Source organism: Xiphophorus hellerii, chromosome 11 (genome assembly GCF_003331165.1).
Source record: "Xiphophorus hellerii strain 12219 chromosome 11, Xiphophorus_hellerii-4.1, whole genome shotgun sequence".
Lineage (NCBI taxonomy): Eukaryota > Metazoa > Chordata > Actinopteri > Cyprinodontiformes > Poeciliidae > Xiphophorus > Xiphophorus hellerii.
The window spans coordinates 24,248,143-24,269,200 of record NC_045682.1 but is presented as its reverse complement, the minus strand read 5'-3'; the positions used below and the strand labels follow the sequence as shown (position 1 = coordinate 24,269,200).

General features: G+C 37.2%; 2 protein-coding genes across 3 annotated transcripts; one reads left to right on the top strand and one right to left on the bottom strand.

Moving 5' to 3' along the window:
• Positions 1–1,486: 1,486 nt before the first annotated feature.
• Positions 1,487–10,465, top strand: bicdl2l (bicaudal-D-related protein 2-like). The gene is made up of 7 exons (XM_032576092.1): positions 1,487–1,769; positions 1,850–2,380; positions 3,623–3,733; positions 3,812–3,970; positions 6,789–6,871; positions 7,006–7,126; positions 9,369–10,465. Exons 1-7 carry the CDS (start codon positions 1,578–1,580, stop codon positions 9,747–9,749), a joined length of 1,578 nt encoding a protein of 525 aa, XP_032431983.1. The 5' UTR covers positions 1,487–1,577; the 3' UTR covers positions 9,750–10,465.
• A 110-nt stretch (positions 10,466–10,575) lies between these two features.
• On the bottom strand, positions 10,576–20,495 carry abhd11 (abhydrolase domain containing 11). 2 transcript variants are annotated; one of them, XM_032576095.1, is made up of 6 exons: positions 20,232–20,495; positions 18,856–18,991; positions 18,386–18,563; positions 16,782–16,952; positions 14,689–14,870; positions 10,576–13,933 (listed from the first exon to the last, which is right to left on the bottom strand). In XM_032576095.1, the coding sequence occupies exons 2-6, from the start codon at positions 18,972–18,974 to the stop codon at positions 13,798–13,800; spliced, it is 786 nt and encodes a 261-aa protein (XP_032431986.1). In that variant the 5' UTR covers positions 18,975–18,991; positions 20,232–20,495; the 3' UTR covers positions 10,576–13,797. The 2 variants fall into 2 exon arrangements, with proteins under 2 accessions (XP_032431986.1, XP_032431985.1); XM_032576094.1 differs by having other exon boundaries at positions 18,386–18,559.
• Positions 20,496–21,058: the final 563 nt, after the last annotated feature.

Genomic DNA, 21,058 nt, shown 5'->3' with positions numbered 1-21,058 from the left:
GAGGTGATTATTGTTAATATTATTATTACTATACCTCCAAAAAATATACCATTTTCCTTCCACTCAACTTTCCAATATTCTGCCTGTGGGCCGCCGTCATCATTAGCAATAAGCTTGCAGGGCTTACCCATATTTTTTATTATTGGTCTTATATACTGAATTTTGGATTTTCATTAGCTATAAGCGATTATTATCAAAATGACCACATATAAACATGTGGTGAGATTTTAAATAAATTACAAAAATAAATTAGATTTTAATGTCTTCAGATGTAGATTTAAACTAGTTTGGCTATCAGAGGAGAAAACAATGGCAATCAAAAAATCTGGTGATCAGAAGGAAATGCTTTCGTTTCACAGTTAAGTGTCCTACTTTACCGCAATTAAAAACAGGCTTAAACACTCAATTACCTGAATAGTGTGTTTAGTAAAAAGAAAGAAAACTTATGTTTTAAGATGAGAATAAAACGGCATCAAAGTTCTCCGTTGGTTGTTGACTCATCTCTGCTGGAGCGTTGTCACCACCATCCTCTATAAGTAATCTGGTGTTTTCCCCAAGAACTTTTCAGACTAAAAATAAACCAGTGACTAATCATGTGTGTAGGTTTATAAAAATAACTCGTTTCCTATGAGCAAATTATTCCAGTCAGAGTCTCTTTTATCAGCATTTTTATCTGCATCGCTGCAAAAACACACAATCTTATCAACTATTTTTAGTCTAGTTTGAAGCACAAATATCTTAGTTCACTCAAAATAAGACAAAACTAACTTAGGAATAAATTTTCACCAAGATGTAGGAGCTTGTTTTAAGTTAGTAATTTCTTAATATTGATTAAAAAGTACTTGTTTCACTTATTACATGAGGAAAGTGTCTTGTTAAAGTGAATTTATCTGCCAATGTAACTAGTAATTTTTCATCAATAATAAATTGTTTACTCAAAACAAGCTCCTATATGTTGCTGAAAAGTTACTTGTAAGTTTGCTTTACTTATTTCCAGTGAAGATCTTTTGCATTAGAAACTAAACCAAAACACACTTGGCAACATTTTGTATTTTAGCAGTGATGTTTGATTCCAGCAGCACTAGTTTCCTTTGAGTAAATTATTCCAGTCAGCGTCTCTTTCTATCAGCCATTTTTATCAGCATCACTGCAAAAACACAAAATCTTACCAAGTATTTTTGTCTAGTTTCTAAAGCAAATATCTTAGCATACATGAAATAAGACAAAACTAACTTAAAAGTAACTTTTTAGTAAGATATGGGAACTATTTTAAGTCAGAAACATCTTAATATTTCTGAAAAAGTACTTGTTTTTTTGGTAAATTGTTTCACTTATAACATGGGGAAAATTTATTTTTATAAGAGAATTTATCCTCCAATGTAACTAGCACTTTTCATCAATATTAAGAAATTATTAACCTAAAATAAACTCCTATATCTTGCTGAAAGTTACTTGTATGTTTACGTGAACTAAGATATTTGCTCTAGAAACCGGACCAAACACCACTTGGCAGGATTTTGTGGTTTTGCAGTGACGTTTGGCTCCAGCAGCAGTCAGGTGTCCTGCGTCAGGATTAGATGATTTCATTGTGTTTAAGCATCAGAAGCCCCGCCCTCTCTGCTTCCCTGCTGCTTTGGTATGTCTCCGCGTCACGAGTTTGTGTAGCAATCGAAAAGAGGAAGAAAGCCCAGACAGGCTGCGTGAAGCCACAGCCTCCTGTGACGTCACATCATGTCATGTTAGATCCTGTAACGACGCGCGGAGATCAGGTAGGACTGGTTCAGTCGCATTCTGACCGCCTTCCTCCCTCCTCCTGGCTTTAAAGTCTTTGTTTTCCACCTGTTTGCAGCTCTTCCTCAGATGGTCTTCCTCTCTCGGAGTCGTCATGGATTACTCCAAACCGTTCTCGGAGCTCAACGAGCGACTGAGGCCTCGGCTGGCCTCCAGCGACCTGCTTCACTCCTCCCTGTGCAGACTGGAGGAGAGGAAAGCCACATCATACACACCGAACGTCCTCCCGGCAGAACCAGAACCACAGATGGACCCAGAGGAACCAGAAGAAGATCTGATCTGCAGCAGGACCGATGAGGGGCTTTGCTCTGATCTGATGCCTTTCATCAACTCCTACTTCAACTTTGACCAGAACGTAAAAGACGAGGATGAGGCCAGCGACAGCCGCAGCATCACTCAGTCCGAGGAGACGGACAGTCCAAGCGAGCTGCCGTCAGAGGAGGCGATGGACTCTTTAAAGGCTGGAACCGGGTCTGGACCAGGAGACAGCCCCTTCCAGAGGTTCTACGCCGACAAAACCTTACCGGACCTGATCAGCACCGGCAGGCCGCTCAGCAGGCGCAGGACGCTGACACACGTCTCCGATACGGTGAGGCATCAAACTCGTCTTCATTTATAGCTTTAGTTTATTTTGTTTGTGTGTATTTGAAATATGCTAATTTTCTTTTTATCAATCAATCATGTTTATTTGTATATTTCAGCAGCAAGTTGGTTCAAGGTGCTTTACAAATAAAATCTCTAAATTACAAAGAAAACACCATGAAGTCGACCTTTGATCAGACATTACGTTTTATGTGAAAGTGGGGCAGATACACTGCAAAAACACAAAATCTTACCAAGTATTTCTGGTCTAGTTTCTAGTGCAAATATCTTATTATAGTTGCACAAAACTAACTTAGAAGTAACTTTTCAGCAAGAAACAGGAGCTTGTTTAAATAAATTATTTCTCAATATTGATGATGAAGTACTAGCTCCATTGGCAGATTATTTAAAATATCTTGTTATACATATTAATCTTCTATAATTAGTACTTTTTAATCATTATTAAGGAATAATTTGCTTAAACCAAGCTCTTGCATATTGCTGAAAAGTTACTTGTAAGTTATTTTTTATCTTATGTTAACTGTACTAAGATATTTGCAGTAGAAACTAGACAGAAATACTCATTAATATTTGAAGATTTTGCAGTGCAGACGCTGGAATAAACTCAGATTTATTCCTGCGCCTCTTCAATTAAGACTCAAGACATTTATGTTAAATCTCAGTAGTTTTTTAAATTATCTTTTTACTTTATTCTACTATCTATTGTGTTTTATTGCTTGTTTAATCTTATGTAAAGAGCTGCAAATGTTCTATAATAACAATTATTATTAATATTGGAAAGGGATACCTGCTGCTGGAGGCTACTTGCTGCTACAGCCCTTTCATATTTTTCAGGAGTTTCACAAAATATTTAGAAAGTAAAAAAAAAAACAGTGGTAAAACTCTGCAGTAAATATGATTTATTTTTGCATACAAGCAGGTTTCTAGAGATAAATCTGTAAAAAAAAACCCCATTTCTGTTGAAAAATTGTTTTGTTCTTTATAAATCTATTTGCATATTGGTGTGTCTTCAGTGTATTACGGTACTAGTTCTTGTTAGTGTTTATGAGCCAGTACAACTGCATTTTTCCACCCATAGTTTCACTCAGGCATCTAGATTAGCAGTTTCTGTTTACATATCGAGTTAAAATGTCAAGAAGTTGTATTTTTTTTTCTATCCTCTTAGGCAATAATTGCCTGCATTCCTGACTAACATGCTTAAATTGAGTGTTGTTGTGTTGCTTGGTAGCTCAAAGAGGTCCGCAGGGAAGTGGAGCTGTCCCGCAGGAGGAGCATCAAGCTAAAGGCTCAGGTGGACAAACTGCAGGGAAGCTCCGGCTGGAGCCAGCACCGAGAGAGGGTGAGGCCCGTAGCCAAAGTCGGGACACGGCATACCTCTGCAAAGCTCTTTATAACGTCAGTTTGATCTTTATCGCAGGTCACAGACGAGGTTCTGTCGGTTCTAAGGCTGCTGCAGCCGCTGATAGCGTCAGAGTCCGGCCGACCCGAGCCGCGAGGCGGGGAGAACCGCCTGGACTCTGCCCTGGCGGAGCTGAAGAATGTGGCTCGACAGCTGGCAATCAGCCATACCGAGCAAGTAAGAGCCACACCCTGCGAACTTCTTCCTCTTGCTGGATTTATTCATTCTACTTAAAGTTTTCCATCACTAGAGTCAGTTTTTAAGCAATGTATAAATATACCGACAATTATTGTATTTTTGAAAGGGAAACTCCTAAGGATAATTTCACACAATTCCGACTTTTTTGTTAAATTGTATTCAGTTTTTGCCCTGGTTGATCCCACTTCCAAATACATGCGACATGTATGATCTCCCGAGTGAACATGCGCAGTAGAGGGCGCAATAACCACGTCGCGAGCTCAGTGTTTTCACCAACCGCCATTAAAAAGAAGAAGAAGAAGAAGCGCTCAGTGTTTGCGGAAGTAAAGGTGTATGCTAATGGCAGAGCTTATCTTACAGTTTTGAACTTGATGTCCGACTGGATCCAGCACATTAACAACTTAATCCTCATTATTGTCCGCCATGGTTGTTGTTTTTCTTTCCGCTTGCGCGTATCAGGACGCAGAATAGTGACGTTTTGTCCAGTATCAATGATCAGATTCAGGTCACATTAAGAGGGAAAAAAACCCGGATTTGGGTCACTTCAGACTGCAGTGTGAACATAACCTAATATACCGTATTTTTCAGAATATAAGCCGCTACTTTTTTCCCCACACATTGAACCATACGGTTTATTGGCCGGTGCGGCTTTTCTGTGGATTTTTCTTCAACCGCCAGGGGGCTCTTTAGCAGAAAGTGAATCAATGGAAGTCAAAATTGGAAATCAAAGAAGAAAGTGTGCTAGCAGCAGGCACGACGGAGAAATGTTTTCAAACTCATACCCCCTCATCATGGAAACAACACGGAAGAAGTTCATATGATGCCGCTTTTAAGTTGAGGGCTATCGATCTGGCAGTACCGATCGAAGGAATCCATGGTTCGGGGTTGGAGACGGAGGGCTGCGTCCTTAATAGTAGATATATCGGTTTGTGGAAAACCGAGAGCGGCGGAGATGCCAGCGGCTTATAGCTCGGTGCGGCTTATATATGTACGTTCCCATTAAAAAAAACAAAAAAAAAAAAACCTTTGTGGGTGCGGCTTAAAGCGTAGAGGTGCGCTCTATAGGCCGGAAAATACGGTAATCTTAAATCATTTGCAGCCTGTAACATATTTTCATCATTCAGCTCTATCCTTCTTTCTGTTAATTCAGTTTCCATGTATCTGTTAGGAAAAGCTTCCCCACAGGATGACGCTGCTGCTACCATGTTTCATATTTGGGGGTGGTCTGTATAGGTTATACAATACTGTTTATATTTTCCAAAAAGTTACTTTGTAGTCTACTGCTTCCTTTCCCCCCTTGAAGACTAGCATTCCCACAGCACTATGGTGCTATTGTGGGCTTGGTGCTCAGGATTAATTGTTTATTTTTTGCTACACAAAGGGTTTTACATTAAGGTGAAAATGTTTATTTTTGGTCCAACCTGACTTTCTTGGTCCCCTCACAAGACCCTCAAATTGACTACACAGATGTTTGTGTTTGCAACATGACAAAATGTGAAACGAATTAATACTTTTGCTAGTTTCACCTGCATTCCTTTAGTTTCAGTTGATTTCAGTCGGCGTGTCGCTCACAAGAGTTTTGTCTCAGCTCATTCCTGAGAAACGAATGAGCTGAGACAAAAGTGGAGACTTGTTTACGCAGAAAACTGCTTTTTTTTTGTATATTTCTTAAAACATCAATGGTGGAACCAACAGAATAAAAAAATAGGAGCTCAGAAGAGATTTTGTGTAAAAAAACAAAAAACAAAACAACCATAAGAAATCTTTGGCTCTTATTCCTTTAAATAAGTGATTAAGATCCAACTTATTTAAGGATGGTTTCACTTTTATAAAGATAAAAGATAATGAAGCGTTTTGGCAGGGCACCAAAGTCGTCATATCCTCAAAATTATCCCTGAAGCTTCTTCTGTCATTTGAGAGGGCCGCGTGATCTGGTGAAGCATTGTTCACTGAAAAATGCATCGCTGAGATGAGGACTCCACCCAGGGGCGCTCAGCTATGTGGTCTGACAAGTTCACGTCTAAAAGTATCTGAGATTCTTGTTTCTCTGCGTCAATTATTAAAGAGAAAGTTATAAACTGGGTTATCATTTCACTCCCAACTAGTGATGCAAGTTGTCGACAATCTAAAGTCAATTGCTCTTATCAATCAACTAACAAATAACTGATAAGCGGCCATTTTCTTAAAAACCCAGTTTTCTTTTTTTTGACAAGAGTTGATTGTCTTTCTATGACGCCGTATTATTTAGGGGCGTTGTACAGAAAAACAAGGAAGAGTTCATTTACGCCAAAAATCTCAGAAATGTTTTGGAAAAAACAAGGACATGTCTGAGATGAAACAGAAATTTTGAGCGTAATCTCAGAAATTTTCTAGAATACAGATAGGTATTTTCAACATCAAAAATGTTTGCCTTTGGAAACTCAAATATTTCGAAATGTTTTTTCGAGAACATTTCTGAGATTAATCTCAGAATTGTTGAGATTTTTCTTTTTAATTTTTACATTTTTGGAGCTTAGAAATTTTCTTGTTCTGGAAAATGTAGAATTTTTTTTGGCGGTAATGTACACTTCTTTTTTTTTTCTTGTATTCACAATGATCCTTATACGTTGTCATCTTTCCATAACATAAAGGGCTATTTGATTCAAATAAAGTGTTACCATGTGATCTATGTATGTTATGTGTTTTTTGTTGAATGTGTGAACTGCAGGAGGAATAGATGCAACTAATCCAAATAAGAAACAAATAATTTAAACTGAACTGAGTTTATAATGCCTCTTGTGGTTGATTCTCCGTTCAGGATTCAAAACCTGGAGTAAGTGGAGCAGAGGAGAGTGCTGTCCTGCAGCAGGCTCTGAGGGACAGAGACGAGGCCATAGAGAAGTGAGTTCTCACACAAACTGTCGCACTACTTTTTGTTGTTTTTCCACAAATCAATACTTCTGGCAGAAAAGGGAAGCTGAAAGCTGTAAATCTATTCTAAGGAGTGATTCACTTCTTCTGCTTTTGCTGCACAGGAAGAAGGCGATGGAGGGCGAGGTGCTGCGGAGTAAGACCGAGATGATGGTGCTGAACAACCAGCTGCTGGAGGCGGCACAGAAACGTCTGGAGCTGTCGCTGGAGCTGGAGGCCTGGAAGGTAAACCGGAGGCAGGTTCAATGTTCAGCAGAAGCAGAGGAAGGGTGTGTTCTTTGGCTAAACACAGAACTAAAGTCAACAGAGAGTAAAATGTGAAACTCGCCAAGAAAAGCTTGGAAATGTTGAACAGAAACAAACAGTGACGCAGAAGATTTTAACCAAGGCCAGGTTAGGAGATGAATGACGCAGGCAGAAACTCCTATTAAAACTAATTTACATTGCAATGAGCATCTGTAACTCGTTAACAGCAGCTGGTATTTGGCCTCAGGGTTTTGTTCTCCCTGTTTGCACTGAGCTTCCTGCACCATGTAGTAAAAACACACGACACTGAGCTGGGTCCGCAGCTTAAGCAAATTTACACCAAGAGATATTTTATGGACAGCTGTTATATGAAATTAGGTATGGATTCATTTTTAATACCAAATAATGATATGAAATCATTACAACAGGACATTTTAACAAGACTCTGAGATGCATTTCCAACTGATGGAACAGTATGGAGCTAAACTGAGGCCATAAAGTTTGTTCAAAAGAAAAAAAAACTGAAATTGACAAAAAAAATGTTGAATCTGTTTAACATTTTTACAGTTTAAAAATCTTTTTTTTTTCAGTGTCAAACTTTGAGTTTCAAAACTTTTTTCAGTTTCAATTTTTTTTATTTCAGCTTTTTTTTGTTTTGAACAAACTTTATGGCCCCGATTTAGCTCCGTATAGCAGCTGTTAAACCCTTTTAGATTTTGTCATGTTATAGCTCAAAACTTCTGTGTTTTTTATGGGATAGATCAAAATAAAGCAGAGTAAAATAGGACAGCACATTTATGGGAGTCAACTATTTAAAAAAAGGCTAATTAAATGTCAAGGATTAGATTTGCTTGGATTCTAAGCTTCTCTTTTTGCTCTTTGAGGCGTAAAACATTTACAGGTTTGTCCATTTTTCTAATATCAGTGAGTCAATCTGCTGCTGGACCAGTTTAACATTCATGCAGACTGTGTTTCAGTGAGAAAAACTTCACCAACATGCTCCCAAAACAGCATGAATAATTCAGATTTAATGGTATAAATGTGTAAATATTTTTTCTTTCAATACTTTTTAAATTAACATTAGTAATATGAGAATCTTGTCACTTATAAATAAGTTTTTATTCATCTTCTGCATGGTAGTTTGAGAAGAATCAAGAATATGTTTAGTCATTGTTTTTCATGTAGGTGTGTCTGAGTACACCCAGTTTGTTATTCATACACTAAAGAGCACAGCATTATCATTTGTTATTGATTATTGCCTTTACACTCATGCACTGAAAAAATATTTAACATAAAAAAACATTAAATGAGAAGATCGTCAATTTATATTTTACTTTCAAAAGCAAGGTAGACAAAAGAAAGAGTTATTTTAAACGTTTAACAAAATTTACCCCTCACAAAAAAAACTACATCAATATGGGATTATGATATTAATTTATAATTTAACATGGAAAATTTGAAACAGTGTTTTTCACTGTAATAAACGCGGTACTGTGCTTGACTTTGACGACCTTAACGTGTAGATGTGACTGTATTCATGTCTATGGATGTGATGTGGAATTCGGTATGTTTCGGTTCGGTCATAAAAATAACAAGAGGCGAAATAAACACCTCTACTATCTGACAGATGTTAGAGCAGTTGTTTAAGTTGGCTAACCAACCACCGCTGTGTTAGCTTAGCTAATAGCAGCGGTCGCTAATCTACCACAGCGATCACTTATTAATAATTGCAAAATATACATCAAGCCTAAAAACATGAAACTGTAACGGACTGAATGTTCTGTTCTTTGTGTTGGAAATGTTTAAGTGGTTTTTTTTTTAGTGTTGAATCTAGAAACTTAAAGCATCGTTGTTGTCAGTTGCTATGGCAACGAGTCTGCGCGTAATGTAGCCGACACAGGAAGTGAGGAGAAAAAAGTGGTTTTGAGTTTTGAGTTGTTCTTTAACGGTTTTTTTGCGCTATTTTTTTGTAACCTGTGCTGTGGTATACTGCACTAAATTCATACCAACATCTTCAGGTTTTATTTAGTTAACTGAATTGCTACGGATAGCGTCTCAAAGGATAATCTTTTTGCCCTCTGCCGTTGTGCGCATGCGCAAAATTTCCGGCCAATAGAATCAACGTTTCTTATTAAAGTCTTACAGAAGCAAACGACCTCTTTATACAAGAGGCACGTATATGATTGGCTCTTAACCATTTTTTTCTCCCGGCTCTCCTCAGGAGGACTTCCAGCGTCTCCTCCAGCAGCAGGTGCTGAGCCAGCAGCTGGCAGAGCAGCAGGCCCAGAATAAGTCTCGCAAGGGCCTGCTGCGGAGAAACAAGCAGCCTCCCCTCCAGCGGCCGGTCAACTTCTTGTACACGTCACCTGCACCTCCCACCATCAACTCCAACCAGATCTTTGTGAACAAATCTGCCAGTTCTCCTCCTCTAACTCCCAGCATCAATGCTTCTCCGCTCGCTTCTTCTCCCAACGGCGGGACGCGCACCTGGCGGGACAAGCTGAGGAAGAGCAGGCCTCGCCTCGGGTATCAGGACGCAGCCGAGCAGGAGAAGGAGTGGGGCAGGGCAGACGATGGCTTCCAGGCGGTTTCGCTCGACTGAAGCCGTCAGGACATTTAATAGACTGGATCTTCCTAAAGACTCATGAATTAAAAACATGCTGCTTATTGTTCGTTTGACTGCTCACAGTGATGGGAGTCCCGTTTCACACCAGAAAGTCGGTCTCACATGAATCTGCTGAGCTTTTAGTTTGGATGTGACTCAGGTTTGAAGAGGAGACATTCTCCAGTCCAGCAATAGAGAAATATTTAGTAAGTAGTTATATTTACTCGGTCTTGCTCTAGTTGCATGTCGGGATTCTTGAATTGTTGTGAGCAGAAACCAAGTTAACTATTATGAGAAAAACAAGGACATATTTTTCTCCAGTCCTGTTTATCAAACAGTAAAGGAATATATTCACAACGTGCTACAACCTATTAGAAATGCTAACAACGTCTGATACTTTTCACAGAGTTTTAGTTGCACAATTAATCTGAATTAATTTTTTTCCAACTCAAAATCACAAAAACAACAAACCATGTAAACTACAAACTAAAGCATTCAGGATGTTGTTTCAGCCTTCGTTATTTATTGATAATGTAAGTAGAGGTTGTGCTACGCCGTGTTGGTGTGTTTGTAAAAAAGGGTTTCGCTATTATGACCATTTTATGGTTTCTGAATAAAAGGAACTATTCTTCTATTTTACTAACAAATGTGTATTTTCCTAATGATGTAATTTTGATCAAAATTACAGAACTAAATAAAAATGCTTAAAAATACTTTCATACTTTGTGGTTTAAGCAATAAAAAGTTATATTTATTGCTTGTCAAGTCCAATGAAATGGCCAATTGTGACCCGTGTTTTAAATAACTCAGAGCCACCTGGTGCTCAAATATAATTTTTATTAGAAGATCACATTTCAGTGAAGCAGACTATTAGCAGATTTGATAAATTATTGCTTATTGAAGCAAGTAAAGTTGGAAATGAAAGACGAAAATCAGTTTTCATGAAACGGCTTCTAACATCTCTGTGCTTCTTCTGACTTCATTTAAAAAAATTAATGATGCTGAAAATTACCAAGTCTTCCCTCTGCAATAGCATACACACTGAAGGGTGTTGCTAGCTTCAAGTATGGTGTGTTCACAGACCAGAAGAGAATTGGATTCCTAAGTGTCTGACTTTTCTGTCAAACTGAAGTAAAAAAAAACACCTAAATTTTAATTTCCAGATATTTTTGTCAAAACCAATAGTATTTAAAAAGATTTAAGCAGCTCAATAATGAATTTTCTGTTGGAAAACATGTTTTGCACCTTGGATCTGTTGCTATTTAAAACATTACTGAATACTGCAACATGTAAAGAACCTAAAAGTACAGTTACAACTTGGTGTAAATAAATACATTTTTACTGAAAAGCTCAACATTTTTACAGGTTTTAGACATTTTATTGTATAATATCTCCAGCAACTTATATATATTTATATATAATCCACTTCTATATGGATCTAGTGAACATTTAAAATTTATATATTTCCATTATTTAGAATAAGTGCCTCCACTGTGCGAACATGTTGAACGAACAAAGATGTACACAGCACAGAAAGGTAACAGCTGAAAAGGCATGCTCATAGTGTCAGAATACAATCCTGACCAAATCATTACAGTCTTCAAACATGTTGGCGGACAGCTCTCCTTTTAAATGTTTTTTTAAACTACAAAATCTGCATTCAAATGTCCCCCTGTCTCTTAAATTGTGCCACAACACAAATCCATCCTGTGGGAGGAGGATTTTATCGTTGCGGTTTATAAAAATAATTTAAATCAGTATAATTTAATTTAATCTGAGTTTTTTTTAGTCTTTTTCTCTATTCAAACAAACATAAAACACTGATTGTAGTAAACATTTAGTGCTTTAAATGTTAATTCATACAGACCTGGCAACCCAGCTGCCAATCTAAAAGTCTACTGAACATCGTTATAGAATCTTATTAAAGTTTTACAGAAGCAAACGACCTCTTGCCAAAAGAGGCTCATACAAATAAATGAACAACACCCTGCTTATTCTCACATGTGGCAGTTTCACTACTGGAGCAAACTCATCGACCCCGAGGAGACTGAAATTAAATCAAAACCACTATGATTGCGAACCTACATACGTCGCTGCAGCATATATACTCGGTGATATACTCTCTTAGCCTTGTGCCTTATTCATAACGATAACTGGAATATACGGGCAGTAAACAGGGAAAACACTGACCAACTACAGAGACACAACAATGTCACCACGGCTTGTCGCCAGACACAAAGGAAAAATGAAGACCGAGCGTTTGGAGTTGCAGCCTGAGAGAATCAGGAAAGAGTTTGTGTTAATACTGCATTGAAAAAGTTTCAGCTTGAATCCAGTAGATAATAAATATGTTGGCATAAAAATATAACCAGCGCTCTCAAAGGGGTTGTTTTTATAACGACTTAACCGACTAGCATCGGACATTCCTAATGAACCACAAAGTTACAGTACTGACCAGTTTGGTCCAAAACCTCCTCAGATACAGTTTTTATTTTACCGCAGTGCTACTTTAACTCACATCCGCAAACACAGAAACACTTCCTTCACAATCCTGACATAAATACAGCGGCTCTCACAAATCTGCACATAACCAACTCATTTTGAATTTTAATGCAACTTTTGTTTGATGTAATAATCAAGTGTGCATACGTGAATCACTTTTTGACTGAATTTCAGCGTTTAGCTTTCTATCAATTATAGTAAAACTGGTGAACCTGAAGTCAAGTTAAGCTAATTTTTAGTTAAGCAAATTTTTATCCATTAGCCTAAAAAGGTTCTTATATGAAGGTGGTGGTCAGAGAAAAATCCACATTATATGAAAAGCATGGCACTAGGAAGACAGTCTGAAATAATCAGAAAATTTTGCAAAGATAAAAGCCAGGCTGATAAGACAGAAATGAAGGACCAGTAGAGGCATCCGACAAGAACTGGGAGTTTTCTACGATTCGCTGCATCCTCTGTTTGTTTGAGTTAAAGATAAAATTAAAAAAAGAAAGAAAGGAAGGTGCATTTTATTAATAAAACTTTGGTTTAAAGAAATAAAAATTTAATTTCAGGGCTATGATTTCATAAGGTAGGTTTGGCACAAAGCAACACTATAACTATAGTGAAACATGGCAGTGGCAGCATCATGGCATGGGGTTACTTCTCTTCATGTTAAAGAAATTTTGAACATCAGTGAGTTTTGGGCTGTGGAGGAGCGATGTCAAATATGGTTAAGTCAAGACGAGGTGAGTCTTTCTAACGCAGACTAAAAGCTGAAATTAAATCAAAAAGTGCTTCAATATGTTTTAATTTTTTGACTTTCATTTGTATCCCGATAAATGTTTAAAATGATTTATTACTCTGTAAAAACAAAATTTTGCCAAGTATGTTTGGTCTAGTTCCTAGTGAAAATATCATAGTTCAATTGAAATAAGACAAAACTGACTTAGAAGTAACTTAGCAAGATATAGGAGCTCGTTTTAAGTCAATTATTTCATAACAACGATGAAAAATGTTAAGGAATAATTTCACTTATAATAAGATATTTTTCCCACAATCTACAAGTATAGATAGTACTTTTTCCATCAATATTTAAATCATTTTTAACTTAAAACAAGCTAACTTAGTTAGTTTTGTTTTATTTCAAGTGTAGAAACGAGACCAAACATACTTGGTAAGATTTTGTGTTTTTGCAGTGCATCCTTTCATGGCTTTCTAAATAAGGTGCGTAAACTTTTGCGATTCACTGTATATGAACATAAAGACAGTACAGTGCAAATGACAGTTTCTTTGGATTAGTACATTACTTCCAAAAACAGCCCCATGATGTTAAACGGATCTATAAACGGGTCAACTGAAACGTATCTACAAGCTGGATAATCTACAACCACTAATAAATTAAAATCCTCTACACCAGAACGACTAATGGCTTTAAAAGTAAGAACTGACTGCTGCAAAAGAGAGCGGGTTTGGTCCTGTTATCTCGAATATTAGGATCGTTATCGACTCCGCTCCACGCTCAGAGGCGCTGTAGAAAGTCCGCAGGCGCGGCCGCAGGCGGCTAAGACTGGAGGAAGGAGATGATGGAGCTGATGAAGTCCAGAGGCTTGTCAGCGTGAATCCAGTGGCTCGCGTCTGGGATGTACTGGATGTCGGCGTTGGGGAACAGCCGTTGGATCTCTGGGTAATCGTCGGAGCTGCAAACAGCAGCGGAAAGAAAAGCACAAAGATGGTCGTAAATTAGGAGCAATTAATTTGACTAACAACTTTAGTTTCACAGTATTTAAAGTTTAGCAGAGTTAAAGTGTTACAGTTTGAAAACTACAAAAATGTTCAATTATTAGTGTAAATAACCCCAAATTATGCTCCTTATTTGTTTGTATCCCCTTTTTAGTGCTTATTGTTGCTACTTTGTTTTATTTATATAATATATGGTTAATTTTATTGATTTGATGCTTTTATTTTGATAGGACAACTTCTGTATTTTTTTATCGCAGCTGTAACAGTGTTGATAAAATGCATCTTATTAGCAGCCCCCTTGATAAAGGCACAAGATATTTTGTAAAATATTTATTTTTATGAAATATTTATTTACTTTATAAAATAAAAATACATATTTTTTATTTTAAATTGATTAATTATTATTTTTTCTTACTTTTATGGCTTGTCTTAGTTTATAATCAGATATAATAGCAAAAAAAATTATCCTGACTAAATTCAAATTATATCTATAACGTTATTACATTTAGAAATGAGCTAAAATTACCAAAGTTTGGAAATGCAGAACAGATTTTTCCAACTCCTGTGCAATGGCTCCAATCAAAAGAAAATTTCTTTAAAAATAACGAACCAGAGCAAAATGCTAACAGCATATTATGAAAGTATAAGATCAAATGTTTATTTTCAAGCCTCATCACCACTGGAAGATGAATGTTTCTGTGATGTTTTCTACCTGATATAAGCAGAACTGGCTCCGCCCAGAAACAGCGTTGGCCCCTCGTAGACGGTGTCCAGTCTGGGGAAACTCATGATTTCCTCCAGGTGAGCTGCGATGGCCTCCAGGTTGACCCTCCAGGAGTAATGTCCGTTCTCCTCCACCAGGTTGGTCAGCAGGAACTGGCGCACAGAGTGCTCCTGTGCAGGGACGAAGGGAGGAAATTACATTTTGTTATTAGAGGGGACAAAGTAAAGTACAACACAAAGTTTTAACAAAACATAAAACTGAGTTTGTCCAGAGACTTTTACTCACCCAAATCAGCTTTCATTCTTTCTTAAACTTGGCTTAATACAGCGAATGTTTTGAAAGAAAGTGACCCAAATCCTGTTCTAATTACTGAAAATAAATGTATTCAGTCGAGCCCAAAAGAAGCTGAAAACTAAATCTATTTCTTTTAAACATGCAAAATCTACTACGGCGTATTAGGATAATTGTAGGGGGAAAAGTGGTACATTTCTGCCAAAAACCTCTGAAGTTTTGAGAGTAAGCTCAGACATTTTCTAGAAAAAACAAGGACATTATTTACTGGGAACAAAAAATTTATTTTTAGATTAGTATCAGAAATTTTCTACAAAAAAACACTAGGAAATGTCTGAATTTCAAACGTCAAACATTTTATTTTTAAATAAAATTTTCAAATTTTTAAAAAAAAATCCTGAGATTAATTACAAAACTTCTGAGATTTTGGCAGAAATGTACAAATTTTCTCCATCTACAATGACCCCGATATATTGAGAAAAGTAAATAAAAAAGCGCTAAATTTCTGCCAGAAAACTCGCAAACTTTGAGAGTAATCTCAGGAATTTTCAAGAAAAAATTAAACTCAGTTTAAACGAGTAATACAATTCCTCATAAATATTGATTTACTGTAGTCTCCCACAAGTTATACATCCTTTAGATATTTTGTATGCACAGATGAAAATCAATAAACAAATATTGACTGAACTGCACAAAATAATAATAAATAACGGCGACAGTGTGGTTGTCGCTTAACTGCACGTCTAAATGGAGGAGATTTTTCTCAATAATAAAATACTGAAGTTCATCAAACTAACACATAACCAAAACAAGGTTTTAAAAAAGCAACTGGACTTCAGTTCTTGTATTTAAGTTGCTTTGTTTTTAAACCTTTTTTGGTTTTTCCTTCATCTGTGTGAAACTTACCTGAGACTCGTGCAACCTGCCTGACTCTCCCTCTCTCTCTGCTTCCAGCTCTGTTCTCTGTTCGTTTGCCTAACAACAGTATGACGAAACAACTTCATAAAAACTTTAGCCATTTGTGTTTTAGAAAACGGTATTCACTTCCCTTTCAAATACAAATTTCTTCTTGCATACTTGCCCTTTTCCTGCACTGAAAAATTATCAGTTTTATTGTTTTTTTTCTGCTGCATTTATTGTCATGGCAGGCTAATAAAAAATACAAACACACTGCATGTTACAAGCACAGTAGGAGAGAAGAAGCATGAAGTACTTAAATTGAAGTTATTACTCATAGCAGTATTAAATTAATTATATTAGTTAGTTTAAAGGGGGAGTATTATGTAAACTCAAATGTTAAAATGTTGGGTAACACTTTATTTGAAGGAGTGTGAATGAGACTGACATGAAGTGCCATTAAGTAAATAATTCATAAAAAGGCTCAACTTTGATTTATTTGGTGAATAAAGATATTTTAACGTAAAGTTTGATGAACATTTCCATTAAAATTCAATTAAAAGTGTCATTATTTACCAAATGACACTTAATAAACAGTCATGAGGACTCCTTCATGTTTGACAGCATCATGTCTGTTTTATGCACACGCCTTCAAATAAAGTGTTACCAAATGTTGTAAACCTAAAAGTTTTACAAAAAAAAAAATAAATTAACCAAAACAGTCATATTAAATAAATTAGAATATAACAAAACTTAAGCAGGTATTAAACACTCTTATGAATGAAACAAATCTACACTTTTTCCAGGGTTTTCGCCTGTGGGATGAACATGTTCAATGATGAATACTGAACGGTGTTAGAGTGAAATGAACGTAAAGAAGCGGCGGCTCTAACCTTCACTAAGCTCCGCAGCTGATCCTCAGCCATCCGCCTGGCGGTGGAGCGAGGGATGTCGGTGGAGATCTTCATCTCCTGCATGGCCTGGATGTAGAAGCGGAAGTTGGTGCGTGTGGTGGTTTGGGCCGGGCTGATGTCCACCACCACCAGCCGCTCCACCAAACTGGGCTGCAAACAACAACAAAGAAAGGCTGAGCTGTGGACAAGCCTGTCGCAATTAAAATAAACTTGATCATTTCCTTTCTGATTACTAATGTTCTTTTAGACATTATAATCCATTGTATTTGTGGTTTCGGTTGTGTCTTTAATTTATTGTTTTATTCTAACATGAATTGTTTGCTGCAAAATTCTAATTTATTGGTCTTTCAAAAGGCAAACTTGAATTATTTTCAAGATAACATCGATATAATACCTGAAAATGGTCTCAAAACAACAATATTACTGTTTATCGCAAAAATTACTGGGAAAAAATTTGTTATTGTGACAGGCGTGGCCGGGATGAAAAACAAGAATCTCAGCTTTGAAGGACTTGATTAGAAGTTTAAAATACCAACGTCTAAGTTTTAGGAAGTTAGGACTGATTAACCTAGTGAGTAAATAAGTTAATAAGCAAATAAGTAAAGCAAATGTAATTAAGTGAGCAAGTCAGTAAAGTAGGTTAAGTAAGGAAAGTAATTAACTTCATTTATTATGTTTAACAAATTGAACTAGGAAGTCTTTACAGTATAAGAAACTTTAAAACAAGTAAGTTCTAAATAAAAATATGAAGATTAAAAGTGATAGCAGAATCCTCTACAACACACATGTCAAACTGAAGGCCCGGGGGCCAAATCTGGCCCGCCATGTCGTCTATGTGGCCCAGAGGGACATGAAAATAGAACGTTGAAAATAACCGTTGTATGCTTAAATAATATTTTATCAATGAAATGAAAGCAGTTTTCAATGGAAGAGAATTTGGGCCACAGAAAAAAAAATCAGAATTTCTTCTCAGAATTCTGTCTTTTTTTCCTCAGAATATTATTTTGATTTTAGTTTTTTAAGATGAAAAGCCAGAATTGTGAGAAAAAAGTCAAAATTCTGAGTTAAAATTCTCAGAATTCTGACTTTTGACCTCACAAGATAAAAGTCAGAATTCTTGGATTTTTCCGTGGCCATAATCTTGTTCTGTTGTTTTCTCAGGTCTTCTGCCAAATTACAGCAATGTTTGGTTTTATTTAACTTTAAGGACTCATCAAGTGCAGAGGTGGATATTTATTCATATTTTAGAGGTTTATTAATGAGTTTTAAGGACATTCATAATCTTGATATGGCCCAAAATAAAAATGAGTTTGACATCCTTGCCTTACAAACTCATTTATAAGCTAAAACTGTTCACACTGTTAGCAGATGTGATTCTGATAGGAGACACCCCTGAAGTAATGAATAAAAAAAAGATACCAGATAATTCAAGTGTTGTAACCCAAATTAAATATTCAATTTCATTTACATGTGAACTTTGCTGTGTCATTATCTCATGTTAAAAATGAGCCAGTGCCTGAATCCTCCCTGATCTAAAAGGTCAGCGTCGCCTCGTCACACGCTGACATTTAGGGGTCGCCCACCTGTGTCAGAGCGGTTGTCATGGCGGTCTTCCCGCCCATGCTGTGGCCGATGAGGACGCACTTCTCGATGTGCAGCTGGCTGAGGAGATGTTTCAAATCGGCGGCCATCGCTTCATAGGTCAGCTCCGGGATGTGAGGGCTGTTACCGTGGTTACGGGCATCTACAGTCAACACCTGACTGGACAAAGGACAGGTAAGACACTTGGAATGGGGGAAAAGGAGGCAACAGAGCGAATTTTCTCAGCCCTGACGTCACCAACAAAAGAGGTGTTGTGGCAAACGTATTCAAGTTGAGCCAAGCAGGTGTCATTTATCAGCCGAGAGGCGGTATCAAATGACTGCTGCCAGCACACGTCCAATTTCTCTAAAAAGAGCTATTGACGAGCGGCTGCGGACAAACGCAAGCGCACAATGACTAACTGTTCCAGACGTAACAACAGACGGGTGTGAAGTCTTCATCGATGCGTTACCTTTCGGCCTGTGCGCTGCACCAAGGACTTGGCGATTGAGTGGAAGTTGGATTTACTGCCGAAGAGGCCGTGGAGAAACACCAGGGGAGTGCTCTCTCCCTTACCGTCGAACACGTCATAAGTCAAGCTGACAGGACTGAGGGGGAGAAAAACACATTCAAGTTGAGGAGGGTTGATAAATTATCAATAGTCACAGATTCTGATGACAAAAACAATCTGAGTATCTTTGTTTTCTCCATGGTACAACGGAGAATGTACCATTTAAACAGAGCGCCACAGGATGTTGTGCAATACTACTTTCAAATCAATAGATAATCTTTGAGTAAATTACTTTGCTTCCATCTGCTGGTGCAGCACAGATATTCACATCATTAACCTTCATTGTTAAAATTACTGTTATGACGATCAAATATCACAAGATCAGAGGATTTCTACATGAGAGTAGCAAATTTATTTTAAAAGTTAAGGACGTTATTACTACCCCAGCCTAATTTTCTTTTTATAATATAGAAGAACTCAAGTTTTTGTCATACATTCAGTAATAATAAATGATCTATCTATCTATCTATCTATCTATCTATCTATCTATCTATCTATCTATGTGAAACAATATTATTTTTACTCAGAATCTCCCAGCATGTCTAACAGGAACCCTGCTGTTACTTAAAACAAATATCTGCAAGAATGCAACTTAAAAAAAAAAAGGTCAGTGCTGATTTTTTTTTTTTAGTTCTAGTCAATGTTTAAAAAGGAGCTTTTCATATATTTTTTTAATATTTAACCTTAGGAGTTAGCTTGGTCACATATTTTCTTTCTACAACCAAGAGATAATTGATAAACGTATAATATGAAAATCACACAGATCATCCACAGGCCAAAACATGCAGATATAGCAAGAATCTTAAAATGTATTCAAAATCTTTCAGACAAATGAACAAAATATTTGCAACCGATTTCTAAGGCACAAATTCTAAGAGTATGGAGGTTAAAATTAAAATCTTTATAACAAAAGTATTTGAAATCCTGTAATGTAGCTGAGATGCTAACTTGGTGTTCATGTACATTAGCATTTAGATTTCAGGACATATCTTCAGAAATTCTGATTTAATTTAGTTTTGCCACTAGCTTTAGATTTGAAGCTGCTATATAAAAAACGATTCTTGTTAAATTTGCTAAAATGTATGAATGATATTTATAACTGTTAATGCTTTAAAGACATCACAAGGTGACAGACGGTACCGGTTAAATAATGGAGTGGTTTAAATCAACAGCAACACCAACATCGCGCCATAATTTCCACTCAGAAACACGGCGGTACCAGCACCGAGCCCGGGCTGGTGGAGGACACCTGTTAGCCGGGAAGCTAGCGGGGATACCTGGATGAGCTGGCTGTCCGGACCGGGGGACCCGCATCCACCTGTCCGGCGAACAAACGGCAAGACGGCCGGATGCTCAGCAGTCCTCTGTGAACCAGGCGACACAAAGCAATCATGGCAGCATAGGTTCGGTTACTGAACGGTCCACAAACAACATGTGCCTTTGAGAGCGGCCGCAGTGACAGCACAGAGCCGGGGAGAGAGCATTCAGAGCGGCCCCGGAGGTCGACAACAGAGAGAACCCCCCCAGTCCGTCAACAGCTGACAGTGCGTGATGACGTAGGAGGGGGAACGTTTTACCCTGGGCTCAGTCTGTCAGGCACGGAGTTCGTTCCATTGAGATATACTGTACAACGATGGTTTCTTCATTTCAAATTCAGTTCAATTAAATTTAAAAATACTTTATTGATCCCAAACGCAGATTAAATGTTGTTGTAAGTCATATTATTTGTCAAGCTTCTTTAAAGTATTGTTGTAGAGGCTGACAGCTGTGAGCAGGCAGGAGCTCCTGTAGCAGTCTGTATTACATTACAATTTGAAGAAGCCTCCGACAGAGGGCAGTGTTTTACGATGAAAGTCTCATGAAGACAGAGCTCTGGGTGGCTGATTTATGTAAAATCAGTCTGTTGTCCAGATGAAGATGGAGGTATTAATTTACTGCAAATAAATAAATAAATAAATAAATAAATAAATAAATAAATAAATAAATAAATAAATCTTACCAAGTATGTTTGTTTTATTTAGTGCAAATATATTAGTACAATTGAAAGAAGGCAAAACTAATTTACAAGTAAGTTTTCTGCTGTGAATTTCTGTTTTCTCAAAAA